The 19,055-nt window shown below is 51.7% G+C and overlaps 2 protein-coding genes across 14 annotated transcripts in view; one reads left to right on the forward strand and one right to left on the reverse strand.

Moving 5' to 3' along the window:
- The window catches only part of LOC122471010 (proline dehydrogenase 1, mitochondrial), a 73,312-nt gene that overhangs the window by 31,266 nt on the left and 22,991 nt on the right, over window positions 1-19,055 (reverse strand). For 6 of the 11 annotated variants that reach the window (XR_006294065.1, XR_006294066.1, XR_006294064.1 and 3 more), the window contains one exon: window positions 18,508-18,596. Coding sequence is in view for 5 of the 11 variants with exons in the window: in XM_043559330.1 (XP_043415265.1) it covers window positions 18,044-18,596 (553 nt within the window). In the remaining 6 variants the exon portion in view is untranslated. Of the gene's footprint in view, window positions 1-17,862; window positions 18,597-19,055 lie in introns of those variants that run through there. The other 5 variants (XM_043559330.1, XM_043559334.1, XM_043559331.1 and 2 more) reach the window with 2 other exon arrangements.
- On the forward strand, window positions 10,998-17,248 carry DGCR6L (DiGeorge syndrome critical region gene 6 like). Of its 3 annotated transcripts, XM_043559339.1 has the most exons (5): window positions 11,018-11,220; window positions 11,305-11,465; window positions 15,163-15,263; window positions 16,088-16,228; window positions 16,693-17,248. In XM_043559339.1, exons 1-5 carry the CDS (start codon window positions 11,018-11,020, stop codon window positions 16,774-16,776), a joined length of 690 nt encoding a protein of 229 aa, XP_043415274.1. In that variant the 3' UTR covers window positions 16,777-17,248. The 3 variants fall into 3 exon arrangements, with proteins under 3 accessions (XP_043415272.1, XP_043415273.1, XP_043415274.1); XM_043559337.1 differs by lacking the exons at window positions 15,163-15,263; window positions 16,088-16,228; window positions 16,693-17,248 and adding exons at window positions 11,848-12,020; window positions 13,816-14,051 and having other exon boundaries at window positions 10,998-11,220; XM_043559338.1 differs by lacking the exons at window positions 15,163-15,263; window positions 16,088-16,228; window positions 16,693-17,248 and adding exons at window positions 11,848-12,020; window positions 13,819-14,051 and having other exon boundaries at window positions 10,999-11,220.

Consider the following 19,055-nt stretch of genomic DNA (forward strand, 5'->3'; position numbering starts at 1 on the left):
TTATTGATCATTTGCCTAATGGCTTCTGGGCTTTGTGTTATGCTTTAGAAAGAACTTCCCCACTCCAAAATTGTAAATAACAATGATTCATTCATGTTCTCTTGGGGTACTTTCACGGTTTCAGTTTCCCAGTCCTTGTCCCGCTGAGCCCCCTCAGAACTGACCAAGTCTCCCTGGAGACCAGAACCGCCTGGGCTGCTCTGGGGAAGCCCACGCAGCGCACCCTGGCCGCCAGCCTCTCAGGGAAATGTTCCAAGAACCTCGTGCGCAGCAGTGTCGTGCCTTGCCGGCCAGCAGCTCTCAGGAGGAGGCCCCGGGACGCCCTGGACGCCTACTGCCCACCCCCAGGAAGACAGATGCCTTGCGAGGTGGGCTGGGAGGAAATTACCCTATTAGACTGCCAAGGTGCACCCTCTCCAGCACCTAGACTGTGTCGTCCCCTCGAAGGCTAATAACTGTTCTATGGCGCCATCTGGTGGCCACTTTTATATACTTTTCCACCGGCATTCAGGCGAAATCTGCAAGTGTGGTGTTTGGCCTCTGTGAGCCAGGCAGAACTCCAGGAGGCCTGTGACACCTGCGGCAATCTTCCGGGTCCTACTGGGAGTCGGAGCATTGACGCCTATCCATTTGCTGGAAAATAAACAGGCAGCGTTTTGAGGAGTGACCGTCGCTGTCCTGCCAGGTGTGGACCACAACCTGAGGGTGCCCCTTCACACGCGGGAACCAACCAAAGTCGCTATGGTGTAACGGGAAAAAAAGTGTTCGGCGCCCAGACACCTTCACACACGTGGCTCCGCCATCGGGTCTTTGTGCTATCCGTTTTTTCCCACTCCCGCCCGAGGTGGGACTGGGTCATAATGGGAGGACAGGCTTGCACATCGCAGGGTCAGACGCCAGCCCGCGTGTGTCCCAGCTGTCAGCAGCGCCTCCTGAAATTGTTTTCCAAGGCCCCATTCAAAATGGTAGGCCGGCACGAGCCGTCTGTGAGGGACAGAACAGGGCTCTGGCTGGGCTCAATTCCTTCGTGGGGTCCGGTGATCGGAGGTGCCTCCAAGGTTTCCCGAGTTCCATTCCAGAGACACGGACCTGCTATTCCCGCACAGATGGCCCGGGAAGGTGTGTGTCCGGGCCTGGAATCGGCCCTGCGTGGGTATCGGTTGCTGGACTTTCCCATCAGCTTTTCCGAGTCCCGCTCTGGAAGTGGAGACCAGCTTGAGCCCCATGGGTTAAGTCTAGGTAGGGCCCTTCATTCCAGGTGCCTGTCTGTGTGGAACGCGGCCTTCGGAACGCCCCCACATATTCCAAGTCCCTTCTCCGGAGCTGTGGCCTGGACAGGACGGCCGATGCGAGGAGGCCTGCGAAAGGCTCTCCTGGGCCTCCCAGTCCTCCGTCATCTCACCCTGACGGACCGCGACAAGGCCAGGCCATGCCCACAAGACCAGGGGATGCGCCCTCCTGCTTCGTGACCCAAATCCGTCCCGGTGCGGTCAGCGAAGGTGGTACTACGCCACCTGGCGGCCCCTTTTATATCGTTTTCTCCCAGAGCTCAACTTGAAAAGCGCTAGGAATTAAGTGCGGAGGCAAAGCCCAGAGAGTGGCCACAAACAAGGGCAGGATCCTTCCAGTGACCTCCTGAGCCCATGGGGAGCGATCCCAGAGATCGGACCGAAATCCCGGGAGGGGTGGGGGGCCGGGGAGCAGCGCCCTTCCCTCCATCCTCCCAAGAGGCTGGCTAACGTGGCGCTTAAGGGTCGACCAGCAAAAGGAGGCGTGGGTGGTTCACAGACTGGATCGCGTCCTGCATGGGCTTCACTCATTGGAGGTGCAGCCCAGAAAATTTTCCAAGTCCCCATTTACAGTCAGGGACCAGCACGGGCCGCCTTGAGCCGTTGGAAGGGGGTCCCTAGCTAGGCTGCCGTCCCTCTTGGGGTCCAGTCTTCGGAGGCACCTTCTGGGGAATGTTTCCAAGTCTCACTCTGGGACACGGACCAGCCCCTGCAGGCGGGGTAGCTGAGGAGGACACCCCTTGCTGGGAAATACTAACTGGGAGGAGGCTGTGCACACGGAGGGGTCAGGAGGGAAAATAGTGTCTATGAAGATAAGTTATTGAAGGGGTTTACTGTAATAGAAAATGAAAATCCTGAGATTTTTAGGAATAATGATTGCTACTATTGATGTTACTATTATTCATCATTATCGTAATTATTACTGTTTGTTTTTTTTTCTGGCTAATTGTAGTTGTTGTAAAAACACTGAAGTTTCTACTCTACCCAAGAAGAGTGTCTGGTTGACTTAAAATGATGAAGCATGGGTTTCAGTCCACAAAATTTTTAAATATTGAAATACAATTGGCATAACAATGTATATTAGTTATAGGTGTACAACGTAATGATTTGATATTTGTATATCTTGCAAAATGATCACCACGGTCCAGTTAATATCTGTCACCATACATAGTTAGAAAAATGTTTTCTTGTGATGAGAACTTTCAAGATCCACACTCCTAGCTACTTTCAAACATGTAGTATGATATGATTAACTATAGTCACCATGCTGTGCATCCCCATGGCATTCATTTTATAACTGTTAACTTGTACCTTTTGACTCCCTTCACCCATTTGGCCCCCCTCAGGCCCTCCATTCCCTCCTCAAGTAACCACCATTCTGTTCTCCATATCTCTGAGCTTGTTTGTGTTTTTTTTCCCTAGATTCCACATATAGTAAGATCATATGTTTCTGTTTCTGTCCGACTTATTTCACTTAGCATAATGCCCTCAAAGTCCATCCATGTTGTTGCAAAGGCAAATTTTCATTCTTTATTGTGGCTGAGTAATATTCCATTTGTCCCACAGAATTTTCTAAATCCCCTCAGAAGCCCGGGAGCTTGCTTGCTCCAACCAGTGAGGCCCTACCCTGAGAGCTGCAAGACCCAGCCTGGAAGGCCAAACCACAGCCTCCACAACTGGACCCAAGCAATCAGGACCTGATCAATATCTGACATTTTCCCCTCAATGTCCCTTTTCCTCAAAAAGCTTCCAAAATAGAAAATAGAAGAAAGCCAAATTTTCTCCCCCTCACCAATCTTGTCTGACCTTGAGTCAGCCTGACCCTCCCATCAGGACGTGTCTTCCTTTTGTTTCCATCAGAAAGTTCTCCCACTCCTCCACCTGCCTTGGAGTCTCTGCAACTGCTGGTGGCTGATTCCCTCTCCATGTAGAGCAAGCTCTGAATACATGGTGCTTGTTCTCATTTGGAAGGTCTTCCTTTATCTCAGTAGTGGGGGAACCAAACAAAGCACTCAGAGAATCATACTGTTCCCCATGTTAACTCTTAAAAAAATATATATGTATGTATTCATCATATAATTTTTTAATTGATATAATTCATATACCATAAAATTCACCCTTATAAGAATGAACAATTCAGTGATTTATTTTTTTTAATTTTTTTAACGTTTTATTTATTTTTGAGACAGGGAGAGACACAGCATGAACAGGGGAGGGTCAGAGAGAGGGAGACACAGAATCTGAAACAGGCTCCAGGCTCTGAGCCGTCAGCACAGAGCCCGACGTGGGGCTTGAACTCACAGACCGCGAGATCATGACCTGAGCTGAAGTTGGTCGCTTAACCAACTGAGCCACCCAGGCGCCCCAACAATTCAGTGATTTATACTCTATTCACAAAGTTATGTAAATGTCACCACTGCCTAATTCCAGAATATTTCATTGCCCTAAAAAAGACATTCCTTCCCATTAAATAGTTTCTTTCCATTCCACCCCCTCCCCAGACCCTGGCAACCACCAATCTGCTTTTTTATCTGGATCTATGGATTTATCTGCATCTCTGTATTCTGGATATTTCATGAAAATGAAACCATACAATATGTGGCCTTTATGTCTGGCCTCTTACACTCAGTGTCATGTTTTTGAGACTCATCTATGCTTTATCATATATCAGTGATTCATTTCTTTGACCTAATATATTTACACTTGAAGCCATTGGCACATTTTTTTTTCCTGCATGTTAACAAGTCCCTTAAAAAAAAAAAAAGGTAGTAAAATGCCCATTACATTACATTTAGATTTTTAATCATTTTAAGCTTAACTACAGTGGCATTAAGTGTCACCCTCCTCCCCAGACCCAACCTGCCCCACATACCTGGAGCCACTGGCATGCCCAGTGGACACCATTCCACCCCAGTTGCTCCGACTCAGAATGCTCTACTGCACCCATCTACCTGGACTAGAACCTCATGGGTGGGCATCCCAAAGAGTATCCAAAAGGAATGCTATTAAAGGGGAGAGACAAAGAGAGGTTCTGAGGAGGTTGGCAGCTTCCCCAAAGGACCATGGCCATGCACGGGCTGGCCAGAACAAGGAGACTATCCCTTGAGGCTGGCAGTCACCCAAAGAGCTTCAGGAGGTACAGTGACTATCACTTAAGGTGTGTTCACCTCTGATTCCAGTGCCCATGCAGATCCAAGGGTGCTTGAAGGGTCAATGGCAGAGATGCTGTTTGCAGCCTTTGGCAGGCCCCTATTGGTGAACTACAGTGCAAGCCTTCAGGATTTGGGAGTAAGGCCTGCCATCATCTACAGATAATTACACTCCTTTTGAGAAACAGCTCTTAGCCCACTACTGAGTCTTAGGAGAGACTGAACACTGAACTATGGCCACCAAATTACCATGAGCTGCCCATCACCTGAGCTGCCCATCATGAACTGGGTGCCATCTGACCCACGAAGCCACAACACTGGGCATGCACAGCAGCACTTCATCATCAAATGGATGATGTCATTGGGCCTGATCAGGCCCTGAAGACAAGTAAGTTACATGAAGAAGTGGCCCAAATGCCCATGGTTCCCACTCCTGCTACACTGCCTTCTCTCCCAGCCTGCACCTATGGCCTAACATGGGGAGTTTCCTATGACAGAGAAAGAGAAGATGTGGGCCTGGTTTACAGATGGGTCTGCTTGACCACCTGAAAATGGACAGCAAGAGCACGAAAGGTCCTGTCTGGGGCATCCCTGAAAGACAATGGTGAAAGGAAACCCTTCGAGTGTGTGGAACTCCTAGCAGAGCACCTGGTTGTGCACTTTGCTCAGAAAGAGAAATGGCCAGATGTGCCATTACCAATTCATAGGCTTGGCTGGATGGTCAGGGACTTGGAAGGAACATGACTGAAAAATTGGTAACAACCTTGGGGAAAGAGGTGTGTGGACAGACCTTCCTGAATAAGCAAAAGAAGGAGAAGGAGAAGAAGGGGAAGGAGAAGAAACGTGTGTCCAATGTGAACGCTCACAAAAGGGTGACCTCAGCAGAGGAGGATTTCAATCATCAAGTGGATAGGATGATCCATTCTCTGGATACCAGTCAGCCTCTTTGCCCAGCCACCCCTGTCACTGACCAATGGACTCATGAACAAAGTGGCCATGGTGGCAGGGGTGAAGGTTACATATAGATTCAGCAAAATGGACTTCTACTCACCAAACTGACTTGGAGATGGTCATCACTGAGTGCCCAATCTGCCAGCAGCTGAGGCCAACATGGAATGCCAATATTGCACCACTATACAGGAGTAATGTCCAGCTACCTGGAGGCAGATTGATTCCACTGGACTCCTTCTACCGTAGAAGGGGTACTGTCTAGTCCTTACTGGAATAGACACTTACTCTGGATACAGATTGCCTTCCCTGCACACAATGCTCCTGCCAAAATTACCATCCGTGGAATTACAGAATGTCTTATCCACTATCATGTATTCTACACAGCATTGCTTCTGATTAAGAAACTCACTTTATAGGGGCGCCTGGGTGGCTCAGTCGGTTAAGCATCCGACTTCGGCTCAGGTCATGATCTCGCAGTCTGTGAGTTCGAGCCCCACGTCAGGCTCTGTGCTGACAGCTCAGAGCCTGGAGCCTGTTTCAGATTCTGTGTCTCCCTCTCTCTCTCTGACCCTCCCTTGTTCATGCTGTCTCTCCCTGTCTCAAAAATAAATAAACGTTAAAAAAAATTTTTTTTAATAAAAAAAAAAGAAACTCACTTTACAGCAAAAGAACTACAGCAATGAGTCCATGCTCATGGAATTCACTGATCTTACCATGTTTCCCATCATCCTGAAACAACTAGCTTCACAGAATTTTTTTTTTCTTGATAGAGAGAGAGGGAGAGAGAGGGAGATAGAGAGAATCTTAAGCAGGTTCAATGCCCAGTACAGGGCCTGATGCAGGGCTCAGTCTTACAACTGTGAGATCGTGACCTGAGCCGAAATCAAGAGTCGGACACTTAATCAGATGCTTAACTGACTGAACCACCTAGGCGCCTGGACAGAATGATAGAATAGACTTTTGAAGACTCAATTACAGTGTCAGCTAAGTGGCAGTATCTTGCAGGGCTGAGGCAAGATTCTCCAGCAGATTGTATACTCTCTGAATCAGCATCCAATGCATGGTGCTATTTTTCCAATAGCCAGAAGCCATAGGTCCAGGAACTGAGGGATGTAAACTGAAATAGCACCACTCCCATTACCTTAGTCACCCACTAGCAAAATTTCTGATTCCTATTCCCACAACCTCATGCTTTGCTGGCCTCAAGGTCTTGAAACACAGAGGGAGAAAGGCTTCCACTAGGAGACACAATGATTCTATTGAACTGGAGGTTAAGACTGCCACTCAGCCACTTTGGTCTCTTCATGCCTCTGAATCAATAAGCAAAGAAGGCTGGTTGGGGTGATTTACCCTGACTACCAAGAGCAAATTGGACTACTACTCCACAATGGAAGTAAGGAAGAATATACAGGAGATCCCTTAGGGCCTCTCCTAGTGTTACCATGCCTTGTGATCAAGGTTAGTGTAAAACTATAATGACCCAATTAATAGGCAGGATTATTAATGGCCCAGACCCTTCGGGAATAAAGGGTTAGGTTTACCCACCAGGTAAGGAACAAAAATTAGATGAAGTGCTTGGTAAAGGCACAGGGATACAGAGGAGTAGTGGAAGAAGGTAACTATAAATACTAGCTACGACCACATGATCAGTTAAATGAAGACTATAATAGTCATGAATATTTCCTCCTTATTTTACTATGAATACATTTGTGTCTGTCTTTGTTTTCTTTCCTCCCTTACATTATTATCATGTAACATAAGATGTACCAATTTTTGTTATAGGATTTAAGTATGGCCAATTCTACATCATAGTGTTTAAGTTACATGGTTTCAAGGAGAAAAGTAAACATCACTCAAGGACTTCCCTCCTCCTCTAGGGAAGGAGTTAGTGCCTTTTTGGTCTTACAAAGGTTGTATCATGCTAGACAGAATCATGACCTTGTTACTGTCCTTATTTGGCATGTATTTATGGCTTAAAGATGTATATGGGTGCCAAATTGACAAGGGGTGGGCTTAGGATGGTTAATTTTATGTGTCAACCTGACTAATCATCGGGAGTCTATATTAAACATTATTTCTGGGTATGTCTGTAAAGAAATTTCCAGGTCAGAGCAGCATTTCCACTGAATCAGTGGCTTCCAAAGCATATTGTCCCCACCCTGTGTGTGGGCATCATCCAACCCACTGAGGGCCTGAATAGAAACAACAGAAAGCAGAGGAAGGAGGAATTCAACCCTTTTTCTTTGTCTTGCTGTCTGAGCTGGAACATCTCACCACATCTCCTGCTCTCAGACTGGGATTTTTATCATTGGCTCCCCTGTTCTCAGGCCTTCAGACTCACACCAAATTACACCCATCAGCTTTTCTGGGTCTCCAGCTTGCAGATGGCCAATCATGGGACTTTTCAGCCTCCATAATAACATGACCTGACTTCACGTACTAACTTCATAGATATCTGCAGCGCACACTGACAAACCCATCATGTGTTTGTCCTTGCCTCACACACCAAAAAGGATGACAAAGAAACAAAAGGGCCAGAACTGCAGCAGGGGCTGTGGTATGCCCCATCACTGAGAAGCCCATTAGGGAGCCCACACCTCAGCAGAACTCCTCAGGAGTCAGGCTGTGAGTAAAAAGTGACCTCAAAAGAGCCTCCACAGGCCTCCCCAGCATTCTAGAAGGTTCACAGATGTTCTGCCAAGACTTCCATCAGCTGTGGTTCATGCCTTTGTCTGCATGGCCTATGTGGATGTGTGCAGGGTGCCAGGACACCAGGGCAGAACCATGTCTCTATGTACACAATAAGACACTCACACACAAAAACTCAAAGCACACACAACACTCAAGCACCAACCCCTATAAAAACCTCACAGTGAAGCTTTTAGCCCCACACACATAGATACACACCCCCTCACGCCACAGACTCAGCTGTGCCTGTTCAGGCACACAGTCAGAGACAGGGACTGTAGCTCCCCAGCACACAATACAATCAACCGTACCCGCCTGATATTGAAGAGTCAGCCCAGTGTGCTCCAGTCACCGAAGTGCTACCAGCCAGGTTCTTAGGCTTGGGAGGTCAAGTGGAGTGGATAGTGACTACAGAGTGAAAGTCCATGGTAGACACTATCCAGTGTGTGAGTGTTATGTGGCTCCACTGAGTCCAGATACACAGGGGATGTGTACCCCCACTGCATGTCCCAGCTACATGCCAGTCCCCTGTTCCTGCAGACAGAGCTCCCAGTGGTGCCAAAACCATCAGCCCTGGGGATCTGGTGGTCAGAACACCTCCCTCCAGACTGGGCCCTTGTGATGACCCTGAGGTAGCCCAGGAGTCCCTGTGCCTGACTGACCCACTGTCTATGTCCACACTGGGGAGAAGGACCCCTAATGCAGGTCAGAGTAGGGTTGCCAGAGAGGGCCTTCCTGCTCCAGCAGCAGAACAAGACTGTGGAGCAGCCTCCAAACCAGGTCTGCCTGACTTTGCCCACCTGGCCTTCCCAGGACTTGGAACAACCAGATACACTGAGCTTGTATGGGCAGAGGGGCCTTATGGTCACCCAGATGACACAGCACAAATCCCTATCTTAGACTCCAGGCTTCATGCAGGTACCCTTCACAGATGGGGAACTAAGAGGTGGGCCCAGACTGAATCCCCATCACTTCCCGTCACCCAGGTCTCCTTTAGAACTTGGGTGGGCACCCTCACCCAGATGCTGCTATCACCCTCTAACCATGACCTCCAGGGAGGTGACAGCATCCTGGCCTAAACCAGCCCATTCCTCCAGCCACTCACAGCTGCTCAGTGCCCAAGTCGCAGCTTCTGCTCCTGCCACCAGCTAGGAGTGTGGTGCAAGGTGCCAGTGTGCACCTCCAGCTATGGGTTTTGCCTGTCCTCCATACTCTACAGCACTGGCCTGAGTGCTTGTCATTCATTCATTGTATTCATTCCTGGCCCCAGACTCAGAGCACATGTGGGGAAGGGAGAGCCACTCCTGCCAGGACTGAGGAAACATCGTGGAGAAAACTGTGAGGACTAACTGGGGACTTCAGTACAACCCCAGATGACTCTAGAACCCCACCTCCCTGTGTTGCCTTCCCCTGACCCTGACCCAGGTGAAGCCCTGTCATCTCACCAGCATGGTGGCTACTGAGTGGCTTGTGAAAGGCAAATCTGATCATGTCTGTGCCCCCAAACCTTCAGATCTCCCTACTGCTTAGGACAATCCCTCAGGAACCTCTGTAACATGTACCCCACTGCAACTCTCCCTTTGGTTGCTGCAGCCCAGCCACATGGGTCCTCTTGAGAATAGGAGAGTAGGGGACAAGGAATCTGATCGGTTTCAAGGACAATCAGATGTCAAAGGTAGGGAATTCTCTCTTAACTGACTTACCAGGATTCTTGCTGCAACTAGACTAGGCAGGCTTAAGACAGGGCCCAAGCATGAGGCCTAGTTAAAAAGAGAGCTAAAGGGAGCCTGACCAAAGTTTGGTTAAGGAGTCTTCTTCAAGGAATCAATCACCCCAGAAAACGCCCTAGTTAAGCTGCCTCCTCTCCTTGGTGCTGATCCTACATAGCCCCCAGGGGGTCAGCATGCGTTTCTCCTCCAAAGTCTGGGCATTCTATCCATAGTCAGTTGGATTTGTCTGCTCAAGTTGGCCACACAAGCCTTCTTTCTGGTTGTCTTCTTCATGAATCTACCTACTTTTGCATTTCGCTATACAGCAGCCTCTTCCCAGTTTTTGGCAGCACTGAATACTCTCCCACTGAGATGAAGAAGACATGATGCTAGTTCTCCATGGCGGGAATCCCCTGCCCCCATGAGTTCAGCAGGATATTCAGCAATCCAAACTTTGTTTTGTATATTTTTGTGGCTTATGAAGAGTGTAATTGTGGATTCCAGGACTTTTATTCTCAATGTTGGATTGAGGCATTGGGCCAGGTTTTCTTCGACATGTTGACGACGCTGGTGGAGGCAGATAAGGGGGTGGGGTTGGGAACAGAGCTCTCCCACGAAGGTGTTGGGGTTGGGGAGGGCGAGGGACTCACCGCCATCCTTCCTCCAGCGCGCAGACCCTTCCTGCACCGCCGCTGCTGGAGCTCCCAGACCCCGTGTCAGAGAGGGAGAGAGGGGTCTCGCTTGACAGGTAACCCGGAAAAACGCCCCATGAGTGGAAGACAAGGAGACTGAGGCCTGAAGGTGACAAAAATGCCCCAAGGTCACGCCGCTAGTATTGGTGGAGCTCGGGACTCAGTGACTCAAGCGCTTTTGGGGGGGGGAGCAAAGAGGAGCAAACACTTTGCGACAGCAGCAACCACGCGGCATCCCAACAGGCGCATGCGCTGGACCACACCCACACCCTTGCTGAGTTAGCCCAGTGGGGCGGGGCCTCGGTCCGCGCCGACTCAGGGCGGGCAGGGTGGGCTTCTTCGAAATCTCGCGATTTCGAGGCTGTGGTGTTATGCCTCAGGTCGCGTGGGCCAAATGGCAGGATAAGGGGCGGGGACAATGAGGAACCCTCCTAGGAACCTCTGCGTAAGAGCGGAGCGAGCCTCGTACGGGAGGGCGCAGGAGGTGGGCCGCACCGCCTCAACTGTCGTAAAAGGGGGCGGGACGCGCCGCGTTCGAGATGGTCGTAAAATGGGCGGGATGCGTCTCACTCGGGCCTGACGCAGAGGAGGCGCGGGTTGTTCCGGCCGGCGGCTGGCTGGTCGCGACCACCATGGAGCGCTACGGTGGCGCCTTCGAAGAGGCGGTAGATGGGGCCCGGCAGCAGGAGCGGCACTACCAGCTGCTATCTGCACTACAGAGCCTAGTTAAAGAGCTTCCCAGGTGCGCGGCCGCGGGGTGGGGCGGAGCGGGCGGCTGAGGCGGCCCTGGGTCCCGCCCGCGCTCACCGCGTCCCTCTGCCCGCAGCTCTTTCCAGCAGCGCCTGTCCTACACCACGCTCAGCGACCTGGCCCTGGCGCTTCTTGACGGCACCGTGTTCGAGATCGTGCAGGGGCTGCTGGAGATCCAGCACCTCACCGAGAAGAGCCTGTACAATCAGCGCCTGCGGCTACAGAATGAGCACCGAGGTGCGCGGGGGAGGCGGGACGACGCACGCTTCTCCTCCGGGAGTTTAGCTCTCGGTGTCTGTGTAGGCCGAGTCCTTCCCTGGGTGTCGCTCGGATGAAGACCCTAAAATTGACCAGGTCAAGCGCGCGGAGACCGCTAGCCCTTTTTTGGTGACAAAAAGGTCAAGGCAGTTTAATTTTGTCAGTTGCACGACCCCGCATCAGCATAACATCGACACTCCCTGCCCAGACTTAGCCTTGTCTCCACCCTCGTCCACGCAAGATGGCCCAAGGCCTTCCTGTGTGGTCAGCCCGTGGGCGGATCCTGGTGGTGGCGGTCAGCGGTAGCGGCTGACTACCCTCGGTGATGCTCCAAAGTGTTGACAGTTCTTCCGTGCTTTAGGGTCAGTTCCCCTTCCAGCGGCGCAGAGCCCCACACCACCCCTGCCCCCTCACCCGCACTATGCCCTGTGTCACCCTTTGGAACCAAGAACTTCTTCACTCGAGCCACACCCTCAGCCCTTGGCTCCTCCCAGGCGTACCCACTCGGGGGTCTCCGGAGCCCCTTCCTGCAAGGTATGCTGGGCAGCTCTCCCTGCCCCCATGAGATTTCCTACCTTTGTTATTGTATTTTTACCAGACTTACTTGTTTAAAAAAAAAAAAAAAAAGGTTAAAATATTTAGTAACGTTGGAAGAATAATGTATACCTGTATCCCCTCCAGGTAGATTCAATAATTAACATTTTGCCGAAGTTCTTAATACTTCTAAATATATATGCAACACCATAGGGTTTCACCCTGGATCTTCAGCATTCCTCTAGACTGGGGTTTTCTAACACAGCACTGTTATTTGTGGCTGAACAAGTCTTAATGGTGAGACAGTGTCTTGTGCATTGCAGGATGTTTAGCAGCATCCGTGGCTTTTACCCATTAGATGACAGTGGCATATTCCTCCAGTGACAGCCAAAAATGTCTCCAGACATCATTGGGGGTCAACTTTGGCCCAGGATTGAGAACCAGTGCCCTAGAACAAGAACACTCCAACGTGACCAGGGACAGCATCCTGAGAATTTAATCATTCCAGGTGTCTTCTGACCTTCAGTCCACAGTCACATTACCCAACTTGTCACAAACTGTCTCTGTAAGGACAGTGTAGGTTTATGCATTGCATTTGGTTACTTTGGTCTCTGCTCCTGGAATAGTCTCAAAACATTTACTTTGGCATTGACTTTTTGAAGAGAATGTCCCCATGCTGGGTCTGTCAGATTGCTTCCTCATGCTGTCATTTAACCATTTCTCCACCCTGTTTCCTGTAAACTGGACAGCAGTTGCAGACCCAATGATATGCAACTTAGACGTTTATGGCAGAAATTAGCATTTCTCTCAGAAATCGACATTGGATTTTGTTGAATCCCTTTTTCTATATCTATTGACATGATCATGCGGCTTTTTGGTTACTATGGTGAATTACACTGATGTTTTTAATTCCTGGGATAAATCCTAGTTGGTCAGGATGTATTATCCTTTTTGTCTATGTTGGATTTGATTTGCTAAAATCTCGTTAAGAATTTTTGCTTCTGTGTTCATAATGAACATTGATCTGTAGTTTTTTATAATGCCTTTGCATGGGGTATTAGGGTAAGGCTGGCTTCATAGGATGAGTTGGGAAGCGTTCTCTTCAGGTTTTTAAGTTTTTATAGAATTGGTGTTACATTTTCCCTGCTGTTGGAGTGGTTGTCTTTGTAAACATTTCCATTGAGGCGTAAAATGCATACAGTCAAAAATCCAAAGTACATAGCTCATTATTCTTTATAATGCTCAAATTGGGCCACATACAGTCAGTGGGAGAGCTCTTGGGCTGGCTCCTGTGTTCTTTTGATGTGTCCCCATCATTCTTGGAGCACTTCCTTGCTTTCTGGTACAGGAAGGTGTTTAGGCTCATCTTTTCTTGTCTTTCCCTGCCTCAGTCTGTTTCCAGCTTCAGCAGCCTCCCATCAGGATGGACCTTTCCCTTTGGCCACCAAAAAGCTTTCCCATTCCTCCTGCCTGTGGTTGAGTCTCTACAAAATGCAGGCAGTGATGGTCACTTACTCTTGCTGTCAATAAGTAGTTCTCATTCTCATGTGGGTGACCTTTGTTTATCCACAGAGATTACTAGTTCAGGGAGTGAATAAAGCACTCCGAATAATAAAGGGGGCGGGGCAGGGAGGGCAGCAGTTTCTCCAGAGTCCTGGTTCCTTTTAGTGAAGATTTTTTGATAATCCTCTAGACACCTTGCTACTTGTGCTTCAGAAGTTTTGGACGGGTTTTGATGCCACCAGCAATCGGTGAGCACCCTGTGACTTTCTGCTTTTCCTTCCCTCTGACTCAGCAGGTGGTGGTGATTGGCTGCCATTGCTTTCCTTGGTCACTGCTAAAGCCAGGCAGTGGCCACAGCTCTCGTCTCACCCAGTGGAAGCTGGATGTTGTCCTGAGATTTGCAGCAATGTTTGATAAACAAAGTGAAGGAGATAACGTGTTCCTGCATTTATCTATTTATTTCCTCCCATCCTGCCTCCACGTGGTGTAAACATTAACCAGGGAGCATCTTCCTTGTCCTTGTGTGTATGCAGGTGTCTCAAGGGTGGTTCTTGGTTTCACACTCATTTAATGTGATAAATGCCATTGTTGAGGTGTACACAGAATGCCAAGAAACAGGAGATTGGTAAGGTTCGGGGCACAGCAGGTGCCAAACCACTGGCTAAGAGGTATCTGCCTAAGACCTAGTGTTGGGTTTGTTTCCTTATGGCCGAGGACCCCTCCTTACAGGAGAGATCTAGCCATTTGACATGGGTCTAGGATCTATGCTGTATAGTTTTGTATATTCTGTTTTGTGATTGGTTTCTTTCCATCCCATGATATCTTTCTCCTCAGTCCAGTCCTATCAGACTAGACAACTTTGCTTATGTTTATGGTATGATTTAGTGGCAACTGTAGGAGCTTTCCTTAGTGGCCTTGGTGAACTCCTCTCCAAGTAACATAGACACCCCCCGCCCCCAGCAGAGGACCTCTAATGGCTCATCTCGTCCTTGGGCCCATCCTACTCCCTCTGGGAGTGGTGGATGGGGTGGGGCAGGTCTGCCCACCCTGAAGGGCAACTCTGAGGGAGGGACACAACCATGCCTCTGGAAGCAGAGACCATGCCATGCTTTGGCACAATGACTCCTCATCCTCCTTTTCCCAGACCTTTGCCTGGGTGGTCTCCTGGACATCACTGTATATATCACATGGGTGATGGGCAGCTCACACCCAGGAATGCTGGCCTGTGGCCATCTGAACCTAGAAGCCTCCAGACCGCAGTCTCCCACTCCTGTTGGTCTTCTGACCCCGGGCTATAGCCCTGGCCCCACCCCTACGCCAGCCTGCCCTCGCTCACCCTCCTCTGTTGCATTCTTGCACCGAGTCCCCTCGATCCTCGCTGCTAGAGAATGGCCCTGCCCTGGTTGAGGGAAAGACTGAGTAGGCTAGGGGATTGGGCATCCCCCAGAACTCCATCCAGCTGCTAGTGCAGGGCTTCGGGCAGGCTGGGTCATCAGGCAAGGCTTCATGTCTGTGCCTTGTCCTCGCTGCCCCATGGTGGGACAGCCAGGGCAGGTGCTGAGGCAAGAGGTGTTCCCTGACCCCCTCCCATCTCACCTCCCACTACCTACCTGACTTCTCTGGTCTCATCTCCTCCTAGTGCTCAGGCAGGCGCTGCGGCAAAAGCACCAGGAAGCCCAGCAGGCCTGCCGACCCCACAACTTGCCCGTGCTCCAGGCAACTCAGCAGCGTGAGCTGGAGGTAGGGGTGTGGGCAGGGTGACTGGGCCATGGTGGAAGGGGCCCAGGGTGGAATGGGAGCTGCTGTCTCCTCTGGGCCTCAGCTTGGGTGGTCCACTAGAGACCTGATGAGCCCCCAGTATGGCTCTTCACTGTGGGGGTTGGGATGTGGCAGAACTGGGTAAAAGCATATGATTCCCTGCTCCCTGGGGCTGCAGCTGCTCGTGGCCCGGGCCTGTGCAGGGCAGGTGCTGAGTGGGAGGCCGTTGTGCCCCAAGGCTTTAGAGGTGCAAGGGCAATGGTGGGATTATGAGGCCTGTCCTGTTCCCAGATTGCTCAGGACAACCAAGAGACCCATATGTAACCGAGAAGCCATGGGTGGTAGGAGTGCATGGAGGGATTTGTGCAGGGTCCCAGACGGCCCCGAGCCAGGGCATACAGGGAAGAGCTGGGGTTGGCTGGCAGTCCCAATGGGGAGGGAACATGTGCAAAGGCACAGAGGTGGTTGGCAACTTGATAGTAAGCAGAGGTGGATCTGGCATCTGGCCAGCTCATGGTGGTCCTGAGCGGTCATGGCTGGGCAAAGTCTGGCACAGCAAAGGAGGGACACCTGACCGGAGGTCCTGGAAGGGAGAACATTTGGGGTGGGGCAGCCGAACTTTTCTCCAGGGTTCAGTGTGGCCGAGGAGGGAGCAACCTGGTGCAATAAGGGCACCATCAGTGGCCTTGGAATGATTGGGAAGGCGGGGGGCGGGGGGGGGGCTAAAGGAAGTGGCAAGCCACCAGTGTATGTTTGAGGCATTGATGGGCAGGGGGCTAAGCCCCTGAGCTGCCCTCACCGTGCAGGCAGTGGAACACCGGATTCGTGAGGAGCAGCGGGCAATGGACCAGAAGATTGTCCTAGAGCTAGACCGGAAGGTGGCAGACCAGCAGAGCACACTGGAGAAGGCAGGGGTTGCTGGCTTCTATGTGACCACCAACCCACAGGTCAGTGCCTCAGGTCTGCCCTGGTGCAGCCCAGGGGATGCTGGTTCCCAAAGGTCCAATTCCCTCTGGGGTTTTATCATTGGTCACTGGGGAGCCAGGCCCAGGGTGTGTAGACGGAGGGGAGGAGGGAGAAATTAGTAAGGCAAGTCCCACTGCCTCTGCCTCCCCTTCCCCAGGCCTGCTACTCACAGGACCCTCATCTCCTCCCTACATACATCTCCGTGTGCACCAAGCCTGGACAACTGCAGCCTTGTTGGGGGTGGCATCCCCACTTTTTCCCCTTTCTGGCAAGCCATGGGCAGGATTCACTGGAAGTCAGTCCCATGGGTTCACTGCTTGGCACTCTTAGGCCCTGGTAGCTGCCTGTGGGCCTTTGGGAAAAGGAGGCTTCTGCCTGGGGCTCTTGCCAGTGCAGGAGAGTCTAGGTGTCATGCTAGCCTCACAGCAGCCCTTCTGCATCTCAGGAGCTGACACTGCAGATGAACCTATTGGAACTCATCCGGAAGCTGCAGCAGAGGGGCTGCCAGGCGGGGAAGACAGCTCTATGACCAGATGGGGTCCCTGCCAGTTACCTGCTGCCCATCATAGCTGAGAAGACAGCCCTGTTCCTCAGTTGCTACAGGCAGCAGAAAGCTGAATGGAACCTGGCCACCACCTTCCCAGCTGCCTGCAGGAGGAGTCAACCCTCTGAGGAGAGGCCAGATTGGACTCTGGCTGCACCTGCCATCCACCTTTGCTTTTGTCCAAAGCTAGGATGGTATGGTAAAGGGAAGAGTGGGCCTATCCTGCTAATCGGATGCCTCAGAGCTGAGCACAGTAGGGCTGGAGGTCCTAGCACCTTCTCACTCCACTGGGCGCACCCAATCTCTGCCATGCTTCAGGCTTCATGCTTGTTCTGGTCTCAGCCCTTCCCTTGGCAGATGCAGCCCAAGTCAATGGGAGAGGCTCCAAGGCCCAAGCCCTCTGAGGCCCAGAGAAATAAAGGTGCCACAGTGTGGCCTGCACGTGGCTTATATGACAGCTCTGTGGTATCTGCCATGACTGGGGCCCTCACCTGGTAGCTCCATGGCCTATGGAGGAGCCAGCAGATGCCCCACTCCCCATGTCACAGAGGTTCCTCCCAGGGGCACCCCCCTCTGGAGCTCCCTCATGGAGCTGCAGGCCCAGCCATACCACCTTTCCCCCAGGGCACTAAGACTACATCTAGTCTGCTCTGGGGCTGAGGACTAGAGGGAGGAGGCAGCTTTGAGTCAGCTCTGGTCACAATACTAGGAGCCTGATGGGTCATTAGGACAACTGGGGCAAAGGGCACCGAGCAGCAAGTGTCGGGGGGGCGGGAGTCCAGGGTGGGGAAGCAGCAAGCCCACCCCAGGAGCATCCTGTCTGCATTGGTCTGTGCCCAGGGGCGCTGCTATCTGTCATCTTGGGGTGGGAGTGTCTAGCACCCTACATAGCCAAATCTGTGATACAGCCTGAAGGAAGGATTGGTGGGTCCACTCCACCCATGGTGGGCCTCACTCCCAGGGACACATGGTGCCAGAGAGGCAGAGCCATCAGAACCATTCTGTCTTTGATGCTGACCCCACAGGACAACTTGAGGGGGAAAAGCGTTGCAAGAAAGAAGTTGGGGGCTTCAGGAATAGTGGTTTATTGACCAGGCCAGCTTCCCCACTGGTGACTACCCGAGGGGCTCGGTATGGGCTGGATGAACTGTCAGAAGGTGGTCCTTTGGGTCCAAGGTCATGGGGTTGTGCCCACTTATTGAAGGGCAGTCCCTGACAGTTCCCAGTGGCTCTGGCAAGCATCAGACATGGTCTAGGTGCCCATGTCCTGGGCAGAGGCCAGAGGGGCACCGAGGCCCGACTTCCAGTGGATCTCATAGTCTTGGGCATAAAAAGGTGAATCCACGTGAAGTTTTGGTTGGGCTATAAATGTGGCATTGGCCTGGGAGGCCACAGCCCAGGCAAGGGAGCATCTGAAGGCCAAGTCTGAAGGTGGGTGGTGCCCCACGAGCACTAGGCTGGACGGTGAAAGAGGCTGCCTGTGCGGAGCCTCCGCTTGAGCTCCTGCCACAGCAGCTGCCTCTCCCGCCAGGCACCCTTCATGACACCACTGTTCTCCAGGGCGCGGCGGGACAGGTAGGGCAGCACTTCCATCACAGGGCCATAGGGTACATACTTGTACACAGGAAAGCCCGCCTGACCTGTACACACAGGCAGAAGCAGTGAGTCCCAGTCCTAGACTTCCCCACCCCTGCTCCCCTGGGAGACTCAGCTCACCTAGTGGGAAGCTGATCTGATCACACATGCCCAGTAGCTGTCCAAAGTACACCTGACGGTCAGCAGGGTGCAGGCCCAGCTCCTCCATCCTGTAGACAGACAAGATGGCAGGTGAGCCCCCAGGGCAACTTGAGCTAGCTCTGAACCCTCCACTTCCACTCCCAGATCTTCATACACTTTAGCTTCCATCCCCTGCAGGGTGGGGCATAGGTTTAGGCTCTGTGATGCCCAGACCAAGCATCTGCCCTGCAAGTCCCACCTCAGATCATGGCCACCAAGTTCCCTCCTCTCCCAGCCAGCCTCCCCCTCCCACTATACTTTCTCCCCTTGGCCCCTTCCCTCTCCCCTCTCGTCTGCCCTAACCTAGTGAGGCAGGCCTGCCCCAAAGCCTGGCCTGGGTAAGCCATCAAAAGACCCTCCTCCAACCCCTTTTTGAGCCCCTCTCCTTCAGTGCCACATCCCCTCCGTCCCACCCGGTCTCTTGTCCTCCCCTTACTGGCTGCTCTGTCCCATACAGCAGCACCAGCCACTGGTGCCCACTGAGTCTC

The sequence above is a fragment of the Prionailurus bengalensis genome, chromosome D3, assembly GCF_016509475.1.
Source record: "Prionailurus bengalensis isolate Pbe53 chromosome D3, Fcat_Pben_1.1_paternal_pri, whole genome shotgun sequence".
Lineage (NCBI taxonomy): Eukaryota > Metazoa > Chordata > Mammalia > Carnivora > Felidae > Prionailurus > Prionailurus bengalensis.

Bases quoted from the DNA above. Each gene is read 5' to 3' on its own strand.
- DGCR6L (XM_043559337.1), top strand. From the start codon at position 11,018: ATGGTCGTAAAATGGGCGGGATGCGTCTCACTCGGGCCTGACGCAGAG. The intron at 11,466-11,847 runs GTGCGCGGGGGA...TCCGTGCTTTAG, and splicing joins GCTACAGAATGAGCACCGAG to GGTCAGTTCCCCTTCCAGCG. The intron at 12,021-13,815 runs GTATGCTGGGCA...CCTCTGACTCAG, and splicing joins CCGGAGCCCCTTCCTGCAAG to CAGGTGGTGGTGATTGGCTG.